Below are 22,249 nucleotides of genomic sequence, written 5' to 3' on the forward strand. Positions count from 1 at the left end.
AGCAGCTAACATTGCTCGCGTCAATTATATTGCATGTCATTGATCTACCGGTCGATCACGGCCGACTGGTTGGGCACCACTGGTCTATAGAAATAAATGAATTCGAACAAGAAACCAATGTATAGTAGACATAGCAATGGCAAAAAAATTGCCAGGCCTAATGCGAGCCAGGGAAGTCTTGTGCTTGTAACGTGGCTTCATCTCGAAGTTTTCATCCACTGAGCCGTGTGGCTCAACATGCTTGTTTGGTTATAATTGTTAGACTGTAAGTCTTTATTTGTCATGCAGTTTAACACACACACGCGAGATGGGCGACCCACAGGAACACACACACACACATGCACTGAGTCGCCGATGAAATGTCTCTCTGCACTTTTCCCATCCCGTTGTCCTTCCCCCAATGGGCAGCCGGGAGCAGATAGGGCGTCAACGTGAGCCGCGCCCCGGGGACCAATCCAAGTGCTCCTGTCCGTCTTCGTCAAGGATGCCACAGCGTTAGCGATCTGTTGCATGTTTTTCCATTGGGTTTGTCTTATCGGGGGGGAAACCCTTGCGAGCACGGGGAGAACATGCAAACTCCACACAGAAAGGCCTGGGAGATACCCCACCTGAGGACCTGGCATCATGGAAACCTGGTCCCCAAGCAGGAATCGAACCCTGGACCTTCTTGCTGTGAGGCGACAGTGTTAACCACTACACCACCGTGCCGCTGGTTGAGGTCTGAACTCGCCAAATTGCCCATAAATATCGTTTTTGTGGGTATTGTCCAGTTGTTGCTGTATGTTTTTATCTGCCCAAAATTCAGCAAGCATGAAAGCATTACAGTAATGATGTTGTGTGTGTCAGCAAGCCTCTTCCGCTCCCACTGGCGCGCACCCGAAACCACCTATTCCAGCGGTCCAGGTTTGGAGCAAATCAGCGTCCCCGGTGACAGGGGCGAGCGTTCTCATTAGGACGATCACACCCTATTTTGGTGCGATCGCGCTGTGATTCGACCCCGAATGGCTAGTGAGAAAGCCCCCAAAGACACAGAAACAGAGAGACAGCCAGCCAGACAGCCAGACAGAGAAACAGACACATACTGTACGCGTTTACATGCTCACTGTACCACCCATCTCTTCAGATTGGTTGTGGCATCAATCAATTGTTTATCTTGATTAACACAAGAAGTTGTCTCTTTTTTTATCAATACAGGGGGGGAAAGCATGCCATTCTAATCCAGTTGGGCAGTAGCGCTGACCACAGCCAGAAAGATCCAATAAACAACATACAAAGTCCCCCCAACACTTACTCACTGTCTCTCTCTCTCTCTCTCTCTCTCTCTCTCTCTCTCTCTCTCTCTCTCTCTCTCTCTCTCTCTCTCTCTCTCTCTCTCTCTCTCTCTCTCTCTCTCTCTCTCTCTCTCTCTCTCTCTCTCTCTCTCTCTCTCTCTCTGTCTCTCTGACTCTCTCAATCACACCCCTCCCACTCACAAACACACATGCTGGTGCTCAGATGCAAACACAAACATGCACACAGCCTTGTTGTTACTACAGATTAACTTGTCTTTGTAATAGTAAAATGGGCATTTGACCAGGTAGTTCAGAGTTAGCCAAATACTAGGGCGTATTTATTTTCAGAGTCAAAAAAGGAGCAAGTAACAATCTTGAAACAAAGGGAGACTGCCTTCAGCAGAGTTATCTGCGGCTCTGCAGATCCTCTTGGTGTTCGAGGTGGGGAAACGGTGTTGACGCCGAATCGGCTCTGCAGATACTCCCAGCTTCAACTCGAGGTGGAAAAGAGAGAGAGAGAGAGAGAGAGATCAATAACAGTCCACATCACACAGAGGCAGTGCGGTCTCCTCCTCCCTTAGCTGAGTCCAGAACAAACAAAACGATATCTTCAGTGTTCACCTCAACACACAATTTAGCTGAGGGTCAGTGCAAAACAAAAACGATAATCTTCAGTGTCTCTTCTAAACACACACCCCAGCTGAGTCCAGTGCAAGCAAAATTATAATCTTCAGTGTCTTCTTTAACACTCAACTTAGCTGAGTCAAGTGTAAGCAAAAATAGAACTCTTCAGTGTTCTTCAAAACACACAAAACAGAATAGTCCAAAAAGGGGTTTGGTTCAAACTCACCAAAGCGCAAGAGTAAAGCGGGTAAGCGAGGCGCAGCTCAAAACGGGGGGACAAGGTCTTCACCAGCGGCAATCCACAGATGTCCTGGAGGGAGAGTAGACGAGGCACAGCAACGGGGAACAACAGGCAGAAACAGAAGTATTCAAAACGACCCGACATCGATTGAAGGGAAGTCCCAGTATAAAAAGCCTCTGGGGCGCTAATCAAAAACTATGACAGGTGCGTGCTGGAATTGATACTTGCTCCAAAAGCGTGTGGCGGGGAATGCACCAATCAACACAGTACCTTAAAGGAGCGGAGCGTGTGGCGGAGAATGCACCAATCAACACAGTACCTTAAAGGAGCGGAGCGTGTGGCGGGGAATGAACCAATCCTCACACATATTCATACTAAAATACGGTCTAAAGTATAAGTATGTTTTTATAGTTTTCTGCAGCTTTCTCCAGAACGTGATTTATAGCCCCAAATGCATTATATTGATGATGAAATACAGTTTGATAGGAATCTGCGCGAGATAAAAAATTTCAAATGGACGTGCTTCTAGAAGTTACTACTGATCATCTGATGTTGACCGGATGGGGGGGGGGGGGGGTCGCTTATAATTCCGTGGACAACGTTAGATGATTCATCTAGTGTGGGTGATATGATCATCAGAGCAGTTTATATGGAACACGTAAAAAAAAATGCTGAATCTTACCGTAGCTTCCTCATAGCGTTGGGCGATGAGCGTGGAGCAGAGATATTCCTATTATGGGATGTAGAAATATGCGATCCATTTCCAGGTTGTATAATAGTATATACGTCCAAATCATGTTGTTTATCAAGTTATTGGTAACGGATTGCTATCCGTTGTGTCTAGCTCGAGTCCTGGTACTATTACCGAGTGATCGGACCGAATTGAAATGAGCACCAGCTTCCATTTGGCCACCAGATGGCGCTCTTGAACTGTTGGAGAGTTGAGAGGGGATCAACAGTAGATCTCAAGTGTCCGGGGGAGAAATATGATTTCGATCACAGATTTTTGAAATATTGATATCAAAGACGTGGTACGGCGTCTTTGGCAGAATGAGCATGGCGAGGAAAGACGTGCTACGGCGGTTTTGGCGACCATAGTGTTAAATAACGTTGTTTATCCATTCACTAGCTCTACTAAGCAATGATAGCTAGCCTAGCCACAATGCTATGGTCGCTGCCATTAACGTTAGCATGTAAGCTAACGACAACAACAATGGCGTCATATACTTTTTCTAACAGGATGTGAGTGACGGTTCACCCTTCTCATTCGTTGAAAATGGCCTTCATGTTTGCACATCGCCATCTGTTGCTTTGGCATTGTACTACATGTATATTACATCAGTGTTAAACCACTGTGAGCGGCCCGGAGTGGATTGGAGCGGAGGAGAACTCTCGCTCCGGACGTCGCGCCGACCCATTTTAAAACCCACTCCTCGCTCACGTCAAAACCGCAAATGCAAAAGTTTCAAGTTTCAAGTTTCAAGTTTCTTTAATAGTTGTCATACAGAAGTACAGAATACTTTCATACAAAATGCTTCTTACTGTTACGCTCCAGAGACTGTGCTAGACAAATAGTATCAAATAACATAGTATAGCATGTAATTTAGAAGTAGAAAAAGAGGTCACAGTGTTCAGTATAGACATATACAATGTTCGATGCAGAATAGACGTAACTGAGTTACCATATAATATACAATACTATGCAGTGTACTAATGTACAGTACTATATAGTGCAAGCAGAGATGGGATGAGGTACAATTTAGGTACAATTTACAGTAAGGTGTACGAGTTGTAGTGCAATCCTTCATCAATAAATATAAAGTGTGGGGAGTGGGTGCTACAGTGTGTTTGTTTAAAGTGGGTGTGTGCTATAAAGTGTGTGGAGTGGGTGCTACAGTGTGTTTGTTTAAAGTGAGTGTGTGCTATGTGCGTAGCAATAGGCTATGCTTTATGACAGTGAAATGATAAAGATAGAATAATGGAAAAGGCATTCTATTGGTTTAAACTGTCTTGTTTCCAGATTGCAAAGTATAATCCAAACATCCATTACCACTGAAAATAAACCAGCTGTTCTAAGATCAGGCTACTGTATTATTGTTTGTATCAGTTCTGTGACAGTTCTGCTTTATCTCCTCCATATAAGCCTTTACCTGCACAAATGTTAGTCAATAGTTCACCTGGATTCATAGAACAGAAGAGTCATGATGACTGTTGTCCTTGGCCCCGTTTGAGCCTCTTGAGCAAGCGCCGTTGGAACAGCTGTCGTTCAAGACCGCGTTCTTGCTGGCCGTCACCTCTGCTAAACACGTGGGTGAGCTTTGTGCTCTCTCGGTACAACCAGAGTGCCTGTCTTTCGTTCCGATTGCGGTGCCACTCTGCGGCCTAATCCTGCCTTCGTGCCTAAAAATATCCGGAGTTCCTTCCGCTCCAGGGATATTGTGGTTCAGGCGTTTCATCCACCTCCTTCACCTGTCATGTCCGGTCCGGGCTTTGGGGATTTACCTCAGCCGTACTCAGGGCCTCAGGGCTACCGATCAGCTTTTTGTCTGTTACGGTGGTTCTCGTGCTGGTAAGGCACTATCGAAACAGCGCCTGTCCCATTGGTTGTGCGAGGGCATTGCCCTTTGCTACACGTTGGCCGGGCTGGCTCCCCCTGGGGGCATCAGGGCGCACTCCACTCGTGGGGTGGCAGCCTCTGCCGCTCTGCTGGGTGGGGCCTCGGTGGAGGACATCTGTGCTGCAGCTTCATGGTCCTCCCCGGGTCCCTTCGTAAGGTTTTACCTCATGGACATGACCGGGGGTTCTGTCTCCCAGGCGGTTCTGAGGTCTGTGGCCTCTCCTGCTTCCCGTCCTTGGGTGGGGTAGCAGGGGTGTGTGGGTATGGGCCACAGTGTGTTGTGTCACACGTGGTTCCGCCTGTGCTGTGTGTTCAAGGGGTTCTAGTTCCCTCTTGTTCGCACTCGGGTGGAGTTGACTGCGCCCCCTCTTCATTAGGAAGGATGGGGTGATGGGACTCCCCTTCCCCCTTGATGTGGGCTTACGGGTCCTCAGGGGGTGCATCTGTTGGGCCTCGCGTCCGCTCTACTCCATATCTTGGTATGGCTTAAGAGCGGGACGCGATGCAAGTACGAAATATAACGACAGGTTATGTATATAACCTAGTTATATGAGTACTGGCTAAGCGTCCCGATCTTAGCGTGCCCTGAGTTCCCTTGGGGAAACTTTTCTTTGGAAACGATTTTTTCCGAGGAAGAGTGAGTGGTGGCCATGCCCAGTCCTATGTAGCACGCCACTAGGGGCGGGGCCTGGCAGGTGAGGGGTGTATTTTGGTTTTATTCGTTGATGGAGTACAATAGGTACATGAGATGAGGTATATCTCAGTATGGCTAAGAGCGGGACGCTTAGCCAGTACTCATATAACTAGGTTATATACATAACCTGTGGTTAAAACACACCGTAAACAGGCTGCAAAATAATGCGGAAAACCACCAAATCTGGCAACCGCTCTGGGCGGAGCTTCGGGGAGTCTGCTAGTATAGCAGCAGCATTCGCACTTTTAGAAGGCTCTGCACTCGCTCAGAGTCAGACTCTATGCGGCGTCGACGTACAGTATGAGCATTTAAAAGAGTTTTAGTTAAAGTCAGTAAATGTTTTGCACTTTGAATATTGAACTTTGAGGTACAACCTTAGTTTCATACCTCAGCCTGGTTCCTACCTCGTGTTGTGTTAGTACAGAGTTATGTCGGCACATGTTTATATGTTATATGTTTATTGTTTGCACAATGACTACTTTCACTTTTGGTACAACCTGTTAAGCCTTAAGGTCCCCCTATAGGGTGCTTTTCTTTATCATAAATCGATCAATAGAGACCGTATTAGATCCCCAATTATCATATCATGGGGTATCATTGGAAAGCTACAACCCTGTGCAAAGATTTTAGAGATCGCCAAATGATTGACGGAGCTAGAGCCCCGGGAGTCAGGGGTGGTAATGTGTACTTTTGCGTACTTTGGGGCACGCCTCACATATCGGCATGTAACTCGAGAACCGCTGAACGGATTCTGTCACCTGAAAGGGCAATCGACAGGCAACAAATAGGGCTTTAATTCTATATAATGTATTAAAAGAAATGCACACCCGAGCCACTAGAGGTCGGCAAATAATCGTCCACATGTGGGCCCTTGGATGTTAAGAGGTTAATGTTTTTAAATATTTTTTTTTGTAGCCAAGAGTAAAGACCATAACCCTATCAAAAACAGTAGTCAAAGTGTATATTTTCATTTTTACTGATGTTTTATACGATTTATCGGAAATATGAATTTATCGGAAAATGCTAATTATCGTAAAAACCGCAAGGAAATGACTAAATCCAGAAATATTCCTACAGTTTAACAGGTTAAGTATATTTAGATTACGTTTTTCCTCATGTTTTTGAAAATATACTGTAGAGATGAAAGCTGCAGCTGCTACTAGTGTGGACTGAATGGACGGCAGCAAAGCGTTATGGAAATGCCAGTATTCTGGGTTGTGGCAATACATTTGACAAATAATAGCTTGCATCAACGTATTGAAAAAAGAACTATAAACTATAAAAGTTCATTTTTGAAACCATGAACTTTAGTTCAAAATGTTTAATTATGAACTATGAACTGAACTAGTTAATTTTTTAATTTGTGAACTGTGAACTAAACTAGTTCATGTAGAAAGTGAACTTTTCCAACACTGTCGGGGATCTACAAATGTTAAAAGCTTAAACTGTGGGTCATTCGATTTTACACTGATGCCTCATGGTCATACTGCTTCCCTAGATACAAATATTTTTTCTACTGCAGTGAAACAGACGCAAAGTGACATAACGGATACTTCAAGGTAAACAAGACTTGGGGTGTCTATTATATATCAGTGCAAGCAAGTTTATGAACATGTCACACACACAAACACACATGGGAACAGAAACACATACACACATACAGACATTTGATTAATACCATTACCAACCTTCCATGGCATACTTCATGTCCAGGGCAAAGAGGTTCCATGTGATCTCGGAGCTGATTTTCCCCATATTCAGCTCCTGCGGAAACCTGGTGGAATTGAAATGGATTCCAATCAGACTCATTTCCACGTAATAACACGCTTGGCTGGGCAGCCTGATGGCTCAGGCCTGGTCCGATCCTCGACAGAATGAGTTAACAGATGCGGGCGGCCAATCCCATAATCTAATAATCCACTATCATTTCAATACATGCTTTTTATTGGGAGGTGGGACAGGGGGGTGGTGCTGGGTCGTCTGAGAGATGATGAGAGGGAGAGGAGAAGTGAGAGAGACAGATCGAGAACGAGACAGACAGATAAAGACAAACAAATAGACAGACAGACATACAGAGAGAGAGTGGGCGGACAGCGACTCATTCGGCAGGTAAATTGCTATTTTGAATGCCTTGGTGGAGAGATAGGTACATTTCCGTAACCATAGACAGACACAGACTGAGCGATTGAAACAGTAACTGCTCGTTCTAGAGGGCACACACCTGTGTGCGATATAAAAACACACAAGGTATTGTAAGATTACAGTGTTGACAGCTTCCTCGTTAATTGTTATCACCGTCTCTGTGTTGTGTTTGTTGTTTGTTTGTTGAAGCAATCTTACTGGCTGTAACACTGTCTCACCTCGTTGATGCATCCGTAACAAAATAATGTACTGGAAACGTGGTCTCTTTATCAGCAGGATGTTTATTTCCATAAACATAGCATCTCGTACAAAATGAAAAGTCTTTGATGGTGTCAGAAACTAGATTAATATCGCGTCGGTCTGCGGCCTGTCGGTTAGCCGAAACCCATCTGTTAGCCTAAGCTATCTCTCCTAGGTTCACGCTTGCGGCCTGTCCTCATGGTTTCCCCTCCCCCACCCTCCAGCCTCGAAGGATGCATAATTATTTCTCAAGATGGGTTTGAGAAATGTGCATTATAAATAAAAGTCATTATTATGAATATAATAATAATAACTTTATTTGTATAGCACTTTTCATACAGAAATTTCTGTTCAAAGTGCTTCACAACAGTAAGAAACACAGGCATAAGTGAGCATAAAAAAGATAGAGGTAGCAAGGTAAGGTAAATCAAAGATTTTCACATTAGGATCTAGCATCCCAATAGGCCTCTCTGTTTACGGTTTCATTCAGTAATACAAATAATAAAATAGAATAGAATAGAGTAAAAAAGTGTGGTTTGATTCCGTTTAAAAATAGGCAAACAATAATCAAATAGAACGGACAGTAAAAAGTGTGATAAAATAGTTCAATAAAAATACAGGCCCACCACTTTTGCTACCTAAGCTTTCTCCCAGTATTCTGATCCATCAACAAGTTACTGTAACTTTGCTATTCTTTAACTTCAATAAAATTATTTAGCAATATTGTTTTGCCTGCTAGTGCTAGTTACAAGTCCTATCATATTGTTGTTGTAGTTGGCAACCAACAGTCCAAATGATGCAATTTAAACAAACAGGTGAACCTGAGTCAGAAAGGGAAAAGGATGCAGGAGGGAGAGGCCTTTGCAGGAACCAGCATCATATTAGAAACTACAGGTGCAATATCGAGTGCCATTGTGTAAAGTGAATTAAGGCATAATACACCAATGCATAGTATGTTCAGGTTGGACTATTCATCATAAATGTGTGATTGCATTACAATAGTTAAAATGAATGCAACAAATGTTGCTCTATGATATTTGATGCCTGTCAACAAACAGTCCAAATGTCTGTTTAATACAATTTAAACACACAGGTGAACCTGAATAAGAAAAATAAAGGGAAATGATGGAGGAGGGAGAGGCCTTTGCAGGAACCAGCATTATAGAAGAAACTACAGGTGCAATATTGAGTGCCATTGTGTAAAGTTAATTAGGGCATAACACCATAGTGCAGGGGTTCCCAAACTTTTCAGGCCGGGACCCAGAAAATAAGGCGTCAGAGAGCCGCGGCCCAATGCACATCGTCAGGCTTTTTTTTTCTTTTTTTTTGCCAGGCGACCGATTTTTTAAGCCAAATATCACTTCAATCCTATAAAGTTAGTTCAAGTTAGTTATTCATTTATATGTGCTATTTATGAGAGGGCTAACTTGTTGCAAAATAATAATGATAATAATAATAGCCTCATAAAAATACTGTTGCTTCGGTTGTTTTCAGCGTTTTATGTGCATAATCTGTTATTTAGTTTGAAATGTTCGTTGAAATAAGTAGATTTTTCATTTTTTGTTTATTTATTAAGTTAATATAAAACCATATAGTCACATTTTAGAATACAATAGAATAGAATTTTAGAATACAACTAGAAACACTGTCCTGGCCTGCTTCTAAGTTCATTTTTTTTTTTAAATCATCTCGCGGCCCTCCCGTGGCTGCTCACGGCCCACCTTTGGGTCGCGACCCCGACTTTGGGAACCACTGCCATAGTGCATAGTATTTTCAGATGGACTATTCATCATGAATGCTGAATTATATTTGATGCACATGTCAACCAACTGTCCAAATTATGTTGTCTTAATGTCTGTTTTATGCTATCAAACAGGTGAACCAGAGGCAGAGAAAGACAGGGACAGGTTGGAGGAGGGAGACGCCTAGAAGCCTAGTATGGAAACAGGTGTGGGTGACGACCAACCACTGCACAACATAGTACAAATGGCACAAAAAGTTATGTACACACAAATATATGAAAGAAAAACATTTGAAAATGAGACCCATTGTTTTGCATATTGACTTGACACAGGTAAATTAGCGGATTGTGTTTTGTTATTTGATGATTCGTTGATTGATTAATTGATTGATTAGCTTGATGCATTTAACATTTTATATGTTATTTTGGACAAATAGGGGCCACTTGACCACACATTCCCGGGCCTGCTTTTTGTTGCCAGTCCGCCCCTGTGTGTAGCTCAGCAGGCATCACTCCTTAATGGGGAGTCGAGACGCACGCATGCGTCAACAATGGGGAGTCAGCCAGTCAGTCAGTGACATTCGCTATTGTAAAAAATAACACATTCCTTGAATAATCCATCCTCTCTCTCTCTCTCTCTCTCTCTCTCTCTCTCTCTCTCTCTCTCTCTCTCTCTCTCTCTCTCTCTCTCTCTCTCTCCCTCTCTCTCTCTCTCTCTCTGTCTATCTCTCTCTATCTTCCACTTCACCGCTTTTCCTCCTTTCTCTCTTCTTCACACTCCCACATTGTGTATTCAAAGGCGGAGGTAGACAATAGATGCCTTGGGTGACAGAACACAACGTGACACATCCACACTGTCTCCAGACAATTGAAAACCCTGAGGCAAACCCTGAATCAAGTTTGAATTATTGTGAGGCGGTCGGGTGGCGTAGCAGAGATTGCGCTCGTCACCAATGAAGTGGCTGCGGTCTCGATCGTCATACTAACTCGTTTGGCTGAGTTAGCGGGAGGGAAGTCGTGGGTGGTAATCTGGCGTTGTGGCCAGCGACGCTTACAGGTCAGGTCTGGGCGCCTGCTCAGCGAAAGGCAGGAAGTGGTGAAGGCAGCGTGACCTCCCACGCGTTACACTTCACCAATGAGAGTCCTCGCTGCCAGGTGAAAAGAGAGCCGCTGGCTGTCTCTGCATGTGTCGGAGGAAGCATGTGGTAGACTTCAGGGTTCCCTTGTACCGACCAGTAGTGGGAACATGCGCACAACAACCAGGTAGGGGAGGGGGGGAATTGGCATAACGACTAAATTGGGATGGGGAGAAAAGCATAGAAAATCAGGCGGAGAAAAAGACAATAAAAAATAATAATAACTAGACAATTCCGCGCGGGGGAAATTGTGAAAGTGTGGGTGACGCCTGTACACCGCCGGCCAACGGGAGAGGGTCTCTTGTGAGTCTCTATGACAAACGGTTCAAAGGATACAAAAAGGGGGCACGGCCTAAGGATCGGGGGAGTGGTCAACATAGACCATTTGAAGACCATTTGAAATTTTTCAGACTTTTCCGAGTTTTAGACATTTTTCAGACTTTTCCGAGTTTTTTGAATTTTTCTGACTTTTCCGAGTTTTACAATTTTTTTGACTTTTCCAAGTTTTTGACATTTTTCAGGCTTTTCAGAGTTTTTGAAATTTTTCTGACTTTTCTGAGTTTTTGAAAATTTTCGGGACTAAGGGGGTGTGGCCTAAGGGGGCGTGGTCTAATGATCGGGGGAGTGGTCAACATCGACCAATGAAAGAGGATATCCCTACCGAGTACAATGGCACAACCCGCAAGTCTCTACGACAAACGGTTCAAGAGATACACAACAGGGGGGGTGGCCTAAGGGGGCGTGGTCTAAGGATCGGGGGAGTGGTCAACATCGACCAATGAAAGAGGATATCTCTACCGAGTCCAAAGGCACAACCCGCAAGTCTCTACGACAAACGGTTCAAGAGATACACTGAGGGGGTGTGGCCTAAGGGGGCGTGGTCTAAGGATCGGGGGAGTGGTCAACATCGACCAATGAAAGAGGATATCCCTACCGAGTCCAATGGGTCAACATAGACCAATGAAAGAGCACATCCGCACTGAGTACAATGACACAACCCGCAAGACAGAGGGCGCTGTCCAGCAATTCAGTACTGCTACACAGAGGGGCGATTAAGCTGTAGCCATGGGCCATGAGCCACACACCTGTTACCTAATTAGAGCCATGGGCCATGAGCCACACACCTGTTACCTAATTAGGCACGAATGACTTGCACTTTCCATACAATGCATTTCAATGAGGGCAGACGCATGCCTGCATTGTCACGATGATTAAAAGCAAACGATAAGAGATGAAGCATTGTGAAGCGCACATGAGCACTTCAAGGAGTAGGTGAAGGGTTGTGTGCGATATTGTGGCATTCCGTCAACAATTGTGGCCTTGGTGGCGATCGGAACAGAAGGGGGGAAAAGCTCAAAAATCTTCGTATTTTTAGAGTGCGAACACATTGGTGTCTATGGGGAGGAGAACCTTCAAACAAATGGTCATCAGTTGAGATAGAAATGTCCAATTCCATTTATTTTTATTTTGTGAGCGAACCGACAGCTGTGTCATCGTTTTGATGTTTGTTTTTTTTTTTCTCCAAAATTGAGATCACTGTCGCAATTTACCCAAGGTGGTGGAAAACAAATTATTTCAACTCCTCCACTCTAACTTGCCATTCATTTCCAATGGGACCGAAATGTTCCCGTTTAAAGTCGATTCGTAGCCAAACGGTGCGGTGAAACTTTCCGAAAAGCAATAGCGCTGTTGCCATAGTCAAGCCGGTCGTTTTGATACATTTCACGTGTATGGGGTGCGAACGCTCTGGCAGGAGTTGTGTTTGCAAAATCGGTTGAATAAAGAATAAAGAATAAAGAATAAATAAAAAGAGTATAGATTACTATAGTGTGGGTGGCAACCTGGCTTCGCCAGGTCACCCACACTAATAATAACATTTGGATTATTAACAGCGGGGGGGGGCTAAATGAAGCATTCAAAGCCAGGGATGCAGTGATATTAACTCATTCACAGCCAATCACGTAATATTACGCGTTTGCTCGCCAACCGTTGGGCACCAAAAACGTAATATTAGGTTTTTAGATCGTTTTTTTAATATGAATATTACACTCACGGACCTATATTTTACAGCTGAAAGCCATACTGAGACGCCAAAAGTGCAGTACGGGCCAGATCCTGCTAGGTGGTAGTATCACCTACCCTTTGAAACCCTGTTCCAGACTGTGTGTCACATCTAATGTCCTCCGGGCAGAGAATTTTGGTCCAGGCAAGTCTAACGCTTCACCCAAGCAACTTGAAACGCATCTAGCACACTCGATCCATAAGTTGTGCCAAATTATGTCCGGGACCAGATGGACATCAATACTGGAAATCGCGATCAGACAATTGGAATATTCTTTTTGGAATAACCCTGATCAAAGGTAAGGACTATCTGACGTCAATTCCACCTTGATCCTACAATGATTTCATATCGATCCAGCTGATCAGCGTCTGTGGTGTTCAAAACGAATGCCGCTACTGGCAATCAGAGCATCAAAAAATTATGATGAAACATAATACCTATTATATACATTTGATTTGGAAATAGTAGCGTGTCCAGGCGAGAAACACCAACGACTTTAGCTAAATTCACATAGCGCCCTATAACTCAGCTTTTCAGGAATTAGCCCGGATCACCCAGACAACCTATATCCTTTGCGTCTAGTAGACATGGGCCAATGTGTGATTTTGGTGGTATGTGCTATTGCACAGATGTGTGTCCCTTAGTATGCACACGCACGCACACACGCACGCACAGTATAATATGCATGTAATAAATTGTTTGTTAATAAACTCAACATTTTTCACTGCGCTCCTAAATGTCTTTGTGTGCTCCTACATTTCTTTGTGTGCTCCTAAATTTTTTCATTTAGGAGCACATGTGCTCCTTGGGAAAAAGGTTAGCATATAGCCCTGTATTGTTCACACCTGACTGTCAAGGTGTTAAGATGCTATAGTATGCAAATACTGTACAAGCAGCTGATTCTGCGTCTGTTTGTAACATAAACATCTTGCCCGGACAACAGACCAAGTCCAAGTCCGACAGCGATTAATTGCACAGATGTAACATGAATAAAGCCTTTAAACATGACTTTTACTTACTTGATTTTCTCACTATTATTTGATACAGTTTACAATTTATCTCAAGAACTAAACACATCACTTCAGTAATACTCAAAAAGCAAATCAGGGGATTGTGTGTTTTATTTGGACCAGGGTAGCCGCAAGCTACCATCGCACCGCGCCATGATAAGGAGCTGGCGGGGCATTTCTGTATATTCAGGTAAAAAAGAATACGCAGTTTAAGAATGAGTGACGTACTGTACTTCATTCAGGAGTTCACAGCTGCGATCACCTGCAATTTCAGAGCACCTCTCCATGCATTCAGGGCTATCGTAGGCTGATCTCCCATTCCCCCTATGGAATGTTTTGCATTTAAATGCAAATATGCTGAATTTGTGTCCTGTTTGTGACATTGTGACGAAATGAAAGACCTAATTATATGATACAAAAAGTGATCATGTACTTTATTGAAGTGACAATGTCAAATGACAATATAGGCTATATTAAATTAGGAGCGAGTCTTTATGGTTAATGTCTAGTTAAAATAATATGCAATGTGATAAAAGGCTAAAACTACCAACCCGGGGAATATGCTTCACTGAATCAAAACAGAATCAGAATTCATATATTTAAAATGTTAAGCATTTTATGAGCGAACAATTTTTTTTAGATTGGACATTTGATTAATTATATCAAGCGGAGAAGAGGGAAAGGCAAAGCATTTATTGAACTAAAAATGGCTTCAAATTCATATTTGAAGGCTCATATTTTTCTAATTATCTTTGCCTATAGAAAAGAAACAAAAAACCTAATTATAATAAAAAGTGCTCAAATACTTTATTGTATGCAACATGAGAAAACTGTCTCGATCGAGTGCATTCACGCTGCTTATTAGAGGGGCTCAACGCTCTTTTATAATCACATGATATTGGATAGGACAAAAACAGATTCAGAATTCATAGATTTAACATTTTAAGCATTTTATGAGCAAACAAAATTAATTAGATTGGACATTTGAAAACGGTCTCGATCGGCTGTCTCGAAGGTGATGCTCCTTGTTTGTACTTGATTTAGCAACAGGTAACATGAGCCAGGGACTCACTTCACTTTCTGTCTACCTGCCATCCAGCACAGTACGTTAACTTGTCTTTCAGTAATGATTTGCTTTGCGTTTGTGAATCATGTATCGATCTACATGTATGTTGAGAGAGTATAGAGCTATATCTTTCTTACTAACAAGTTAACATCATCACACAGGGTCCGGTTCCGGGTCGAGAATGGGGTGAACGTCTCTGAGCCATGCTGCTGCTCCTGAACTTTTATTTTACTTTAAAAATCCTATTTTCTTTTATTTCAAGATAATTGAACCACTAATATACATCATCCATATCTCTGCCTGTATTATTCGACCAAAAAGAAAAAAGAAGAACAATCGTGATGGCTGCACGAGTCTTGAGAAGCGGGACCGGCCCCGTGGATGGAGCTACCATGGCTGAACTAATGGAGGAACTCAAACAGGCTTTCACCACGGAGTTCAGAGCGTTTGCTGACTCGCTCGAATCCAGACTCGACGGCTTCCAACTGGTGGTTGCAGACCATACCCAACGCCTGGCATCTGTAGAAGACGGCCTGAATATGTGGTCGGGTAGGATGTTGAGCTGGAGGCCAGATGCACAGCTCAGGATCAAGTTAAAAAACAAGCTAATTGACGTTGAGTCGCGCAGCCGGCGTTCTAACATACGCATCCTGGGCCTAGATGAATCCCTGCACAGCAACCGTCCCAGTGTCTTTTTCGCAGAAATCCTGGTGGAAATCATGGGGAAAGACGTCCTCGCTACACCACCGGAGCTTGACCGATGCCACAGGACGCTAACACCCAAACGAGCACCCGGCTCCAGGCCTAGGGCAGTAATCGCCCGCTTACATCACTACAAGATTAAGGAGGCTATTATCCTGGAAGCTCGCAAAAGGAGAGGGAATCTGACATACAGAGGGAAACCAGTCTCAATCTTCGAAGACTACTGCCCCGAGGTGGTCGAGCAGCGATCACACTACCGAGATGTCATGGGGCCCCTGTACAAACGTGGATTTAAACCGTCGCTCCAGTTCCCTGCGAAGCTCATCATCAGAGCCAAGGATGGCACGAGGATACATCTACCGTCGCCCAAGGACGCCGTGGACTTCCTGAGGACCCGGCCCAGAGAAACCCAGACACCGGCTTCACCAGAGCCGGACGCGGACCCGATGCCGGCTTCACCAGAGCCGGACGCGGACCCGATACCGGCCTCATCAGATCCAGACGCGGTAGTAGCATGACTCTGGGCCGTTAGCATCCTGCTACGGCTATCACACAGAGCGGGGTGGCATTTAATATTTTATCACAGATATGGATGATTACTTGACGTTAGGCTTCGCCTGGAAGTTTATCTTATTTGTATCTCTCGCTATCTGACATAAGGGGGGGAGGGGGACAATTCTGCTGTATATGACTGTTGTACTGTTGCATGGCTATAGCCACGGGCTAGGATGCTAAGTGCTAACGTTCCGTTTCGGAAGAAGCAGGACCTATTTTGTTTCGGATATTTCTACCACGCTTATAACTTTTACGCGCTACACGAGCGCCCAGCCGTGTTTTGGTTCATTGCCACCGGGATGCTTTTACTGTTGCTTGCACATTGAACGAACTGGGGTATCGTGACTGCGCCAGCCGGGCCTTGTCGGCTACATACAGCTAGCCACCCACATAGCTCCCGTCAATATCTGCTGCTGACAACGTGCTCGCTGGAGTGGCAGACGGCCCCCTGCACAGCGCCCTCCTCTGGCGTGGAGGCCTAATTGTAAAAGGTCAAACCAGCATCATGGGAGATAACAGACCCCCTCCCGGACTGGTGGATGTACTACACGCCTGTCCTATCGCAACATGCCTGAAAGATACAACCCCCCCCCCCCCCCCCCCTTTTACCACTAGTTCTGGGCTCCAGCCGTTGATCTTACTAATGGCTTATGGTTCAATTTGAATTTTCTTGTTTACTCTACACTTTGAGGCACTTTTGTATATAGGGGAATGTGGCAGTTAGCCACTGAGAGATGGTTCTACGAATGGTAGGTTTGAAGTCTCTGGAAATGTTGGTGAGTCCCTGTGATGTTGGGGAAAGACCCACTGGTCCCACACCTTTATATGTTTTTAATGTCATTAATATTTGTTTTATGTATGGCTCAAAGTACATGTGCATAGTGTTTAAAATAAGTGAATTTTGCATGCCCACAGATTCTGACCTTTTTAAAGAAGGAGAATGTCTCTATTGCTTTATTACAAGAAACCCATATGGGGCCCAACGCCACCGCTAAACTCCAAAAAAGTTGGGTGGGACAGGTAGACAGGTAGTCTCCCCTTAGACTCATAACTTCCTCTTTAGATAGCCAAGGTCGCTATGTGATTATCAATGGGGTTCTTAAGGGTAAAGAAATTACATTTATGAATGTATACTGTCCCCCAGGCTACTCCCCTGACTTTCTATCCAAAATATTTAACTGTCACCTTATACCATCTTACAAATTAGGCAGTTTATCACCAAGGACACCTCACTGTTAATTAACAGTTCCACCTCGCAGGTGGAGAAAGCCCTCTCCTTGCAGATTCCTAAAAAACAAATATCTATCTATAGTACTCTAAACCTTAATTCATCTTTATCTTCCCTTGTTACTAAACAGTCCTGGGAAAAAGACTTGGACATAGAGATCACGGATGTAGATTGGCAGGATGCATGGACCTACGCAAAAAAAGTTAAATGGATCCCAATACATCCCCACTCTGCTTTAAATGCAAGATAGAGACTGGAAACCACGTCCACTGCTTTTGGTCCTGTGTAAAGCTTCAGAGCTATTGGTTCGACATCGTAGAGGAACTATCTGACATATGTCAGACCCCCATCAAACTGGATCCCCTCTGCCTCTTACTAGGCCTCCCAGATATTCATATTGCCAATTTCAAACATAAGATACTGTTCAATCTGTTGACATTTGCTGCTAGGAAGAACATCCTGTTGTTCTGGATCAAGGAAGAGGTCCCATCAAAGAGGGCATGGCACAATATCATAATGGAATGCATTCCCTGTGAATATATCACGTGCATGCTGCACTCTAAACTGGACACCTTCTATGAGATATGGGACCCATATCTGTCTCATATCGGACCTGCACTGTCTACAGTACCACTGTGCTTGGTGGGTTTCCCCATTACCCATAACCTCCCTATAGACCATAGGTGTCAAACTCACGGCCCGCGGGCCAAATGCGGCCCGCCACGTCATTTGATGTGGCCCCCCAAGAGCTCAGGTAAAAAAAAAAAAAAAAAAAAAAAATTTATAACATTAATATTGGGTTAAAAAATAGCAGTGTTAAAATAATTGTGGGTTAATGCGTTAATAAAGCTTTGACTTTGACAGCCTTAGTTATTACACATTCTTACACATACATGTATGTTGAACATCTGAGGTATTGATGAAGTAACAAAGGAAAAAAGCCAAAAGCACTTACTCCTCAGACATTCTTTGACAATTTTACAGCTCAAAATACAAAAAAGATCCAGGCGGAATAGGTAACAAAGGGTTGAAGAAATATTGTCTGAACTGTCAGATGCAAACTGGCTGTGTGACATAACCGAGCATCTCGCTCAATTGAATAAGAAGCTGTAGGGACGCAAACAAGTCCCACCCAAAACTTGACCAATATAGTTGTGAACTGAGAACCCTTATTTTGTTATTTTTGAGTACAGTTACAGTTGTGTGTTCATGCAGACACATAATAGCAATTTCATTACGAATTGAAAATGGGGGACCCTGATGTAAACAAGTCGAAAGTCTTTCTCTGGTCTGCATCCCCTTAACAATTGTGTGTATTGAGCTGTACTGTATTTAAAGTTAATTAAACTATCTTATATTAGTTGGATGTATGGCCTCTGCAAGGTTGTGTGCAGCCATTTGTTTTTGTAACATCTGCTACATCTGTCCCACGTGTTCTTTGCAGCTCACAGTTGTTAGTTCTGCCCCTCTTGACTGTGACAAAAAGGTTTTGAACAAACTTAATGTCATAGCTTGTATTTGATGATATTCTTCTTTGTTATTTACTTGAATGGTTTGATCATTGATTGATGGAGTAATATGGGGTTCTGATAAACTAAAATTATTTGTTAAAATAACATAAGCTAACATATATTTTTACATTTATGCATATGCAATATGTATAACTTGAATAAGTAATAAATACAGAAACAACATGTTTAACAATATGTAAATGAGTAGCTACATTTATTTAACATTACATTAACATTTATACGGTCTTTGGCCCTTTGAGGGCAACCATAATGCTGATGTGGCCCTCTGTGAAAATGAGTTTGACACCCCTGCTATAGACCAATGCTGCCTTGTTTTTGTCTGATTGTGCTGGTATCGTTGCAGAGGGAACCGTAACTAATGTAAAGGTGCTTACATATACACGCACACATACACACGCTCACACCACTCATATACGCATGCACACACATAGAACACACATCACTCACACACATGCAACATGCACACGTAAATTACACAGGCATATCAAACATTCACACATAAAACACGCACATAGGTAATGCACACGCACACATGGGTAGGTAGAACACACATAATATATAGCACACATAGGTAATGCACACACGTAAGAGCCACATTTATTTTTAATTTAATTTTTATTATTTTACTTTTTCTTGTTTGCCTGTCTCTTGTACTGTTATTATTGTAGTTGTCGCTGTTGTCATTGTTATTATTATTATTATTATTATTATTATTATTATTATTATTATTATTATTATTATTATTATTATTATTATTATTATTATTATTATTATTATTATTATTATTATTATTATTATTATTATTATTATTATTATTATTATTATTATTATTATTGTTAATGTTATTGTATTGTGATGTCTTGTTCTGTGTATGAAAGAAAAAGGGAAAAAAAAAACATCATCACACAGCCAGACTCATTAGACTAGACAGAAGTAGCTGTTTGTAACAACAAAAGAAGAAAACAGTTTGCAGTTATTTCCACTTGCACCGCCGGTGTTAATAGGAGGGTATACTGTCCATTTTGCCCCCAAATCCCACCCACAAATTATGGTTCAGTGGTCAGCAATACATGTTGTACTTTTGTTTGGGAATTTTGTGTTGACCTTGAACCGGAAGTGACACTGGAAACAACCTGGTGAAGAATTGTGGGATTGAAACAATCATGTAGCAAGTAGCAACGATTCACTCCATACGTCAAACGTTGGTTCTTTTAGTATTCATACAGATCTCTGTCATATACCGTATTTGCATACTGACAGATCACATACTGGAATTTGCATATAAATAGTATGTAGCGCGGAGAAATGAGATGCAACCACGGTGCACAATAAGAAATGAAAGCGGGGTTGGAAAGGTGTAGAGGGCGCTGTTTCCCCACAAATCAGAGATGAAGTCTTTAAACATTAGGACATCGGGATGAGATGTATCGGGACTCGGCACATCCCTACTATTCAAACATTATTCTCTTGGTTTCAACTTCCGACCAGAGGAATGCGGTGGAGTAAACAGAGGCATGAATATTGCAAATCTATAATTCGAAGATGGAGCGGAAGAGAGAAAGCTCTGGGCATAAACACATCCTTAACAAGCATCGTAAATCAGTTAGAGTATGGATAGAAAGGTAAAGAGAGAGAGATAGAGAGAGAGAGAGAGAGAGAGAGAGAGAGAGAGAGAGAGAGAGAGAGAGAGAGAGAGAGAGAGAGAGAGAGAGAGAGAGAGAGAGAGAGAGAGAGATGGAGAAAGAGAGAGAGAGGGGGGGTGAGAGAGGTAGGCGAGGGAGAGAGGGGGGCGCGGGAGAGAGAGGAGAGAAGGGGGAGGGGGGACGAGGGAGAGAGAGGAGAGAAGGGGGAGAGGGGGGACGAGGGAGAGAGAGGAAGGGAGAGAGATGGAGCGAGAGGAGATAATAGAAAGGGAAAGAGAGGAGAGAGGAGGGAGTGGGAGATGGGAGAGAGAGGGAGAGGGAAAGAGAGGGAGAGGTAGGTACTGTAGTCAGAGAAAGAGGATAGAAAGTGAGAGCAAGGAGAGAGAAAGCGAGATAGACAGAGAAGGAAGGGAGCAAATAGTGTAAGAGAGAGAAAGGGGAGTGATACACATGATAGAGAGAGATACAGAGAGCGATAGAGAGGGGGAAGGGAGCAGAGTGTAAGAGAGGAGAGAGAGACACACACAGAGAAGCAGAGAGAGAGGGAGAGAGAGAGAGAGAGAGAGAGAGAGAGAGAGAGAGAGAGAGAGAGAGAGAGAGAGAGAGAGAGAGAAAGAGGCGCCTCTTCCTTTTTATTCTGAGACAAGCTCACACTATATTTTCTCCAGGTCATGTGACATGTTTGGAATTGAATAATACAGCTCCTTTTCTAAAAACCATCCCTGCAGCGTCTGAGGTTCACCTATAATTTACAGGGCAAAGCCCCCACTCCTCTCTGTACCGTATAGAAAACAAGCCCATGGCTGTTCTATAATTCAGCTCCAGTCTACATTTGTTCCTGCTGCTTCTGTACTGTGCTGTACTACAAACTGTCTCTGTTTGTAAAGCACTACATGTGCTGGCTATATTGTACCTGGCTGAGCTCCTGCACCACCACACCCCATCCAGAGCCCTAAGGTCTGCTGACCAGCTCCTGCTGGAGGTGCCCAGGACCAGGCTCAAAACCAGGGGAGACAGAGCCTTCGCTGCTGCTGCCCCTCGGCTCTGGAACAGCCTCCCCCACATAAGATCTGCCCAGAGCTTAGAGGCTTTTAAATCGCTGCTTAAAATGCACCTCTTTTCCCTGGCTTTTGACCAGAGTTAGCCTGCCACTTGTACACTATGTTTGCTGTTACTCTGGACTTTTAATCAATTTTCTTGTCTCTTTTATATTGCACCTTGCTCTTGTTTTCTTAAATGTACAATACCTTTTTGTGTAATTTTAGTGTATTTTACTTGTTACTGCATTGTATGTGTTTTTATCATGTCCTACCTGTGAAGCACTTGGCTTTTAGTCATTGTAAATGTGCTATAAAAATAAAGACTGACTTGACTCTCAAACCCAAATCTCACCTCTCTGGGAGGACCGTTTCTTCCAATAGACGGTGGAAACGGTGCAACAGTGCAGGTAAATAGTTGTTCTTTGCATTGTCGTGGATATCAAATGTCCCCCCCCCCCCACTTGTTTGATTTATCATATGAGTGTGTCCCCCCCCCCCCCACTTGTTGACCTATCATATGATTGTTCTCTCCCCTCCCCCCCCCCACACTTGTTGACCTATCATATGAGTGTGTGTCGTCCCCCCTGTTTCACTATAAAGGGCTCCCCCCGACCACAATCGGTTTTCTCTACCTAGGTCATTTAGCTGATCACCTGGGCGAGAGCCACTCAGCCGCGTATCTACTTATCTTGTATATTTCTATGG

The 22,249-nt window shown here is 43.5% G+C and overlaps 1 protein-coding gene across 1 annotated transcript in view; it reads right to left on the reverse strand.

Moving 5' to 3' along the window:
* Window positions 1-22,249, reverse strand: part of LOC311247027 (protein unc-13 homolog C-like) — a gene marked incomplete at both ends in the record, with an annotated part of 325,735 nt that overhangs the window by 138,086 nt on the left and 165,400 nt on the right. Inside the window, 1 exon segment of the mRNA XM_084337310.1 lies at window positions 7,136-7,221. Within this exon segment, the coding sequence (XP_084193436.1) occupies window positions 7,136-7,221 (86 nt within the window).

Source organism: Notolepis coatsorum (assembly GCF_963971535.1).
Source record: "Notolepis coatsorum genome assembly, chromosome: 20".
NCBI lineage: Eukaryota > Metazoa > Chordata > Actinopteri > Aulopiformes > Paralepididae > Notolepis > Notolepis coatsorum.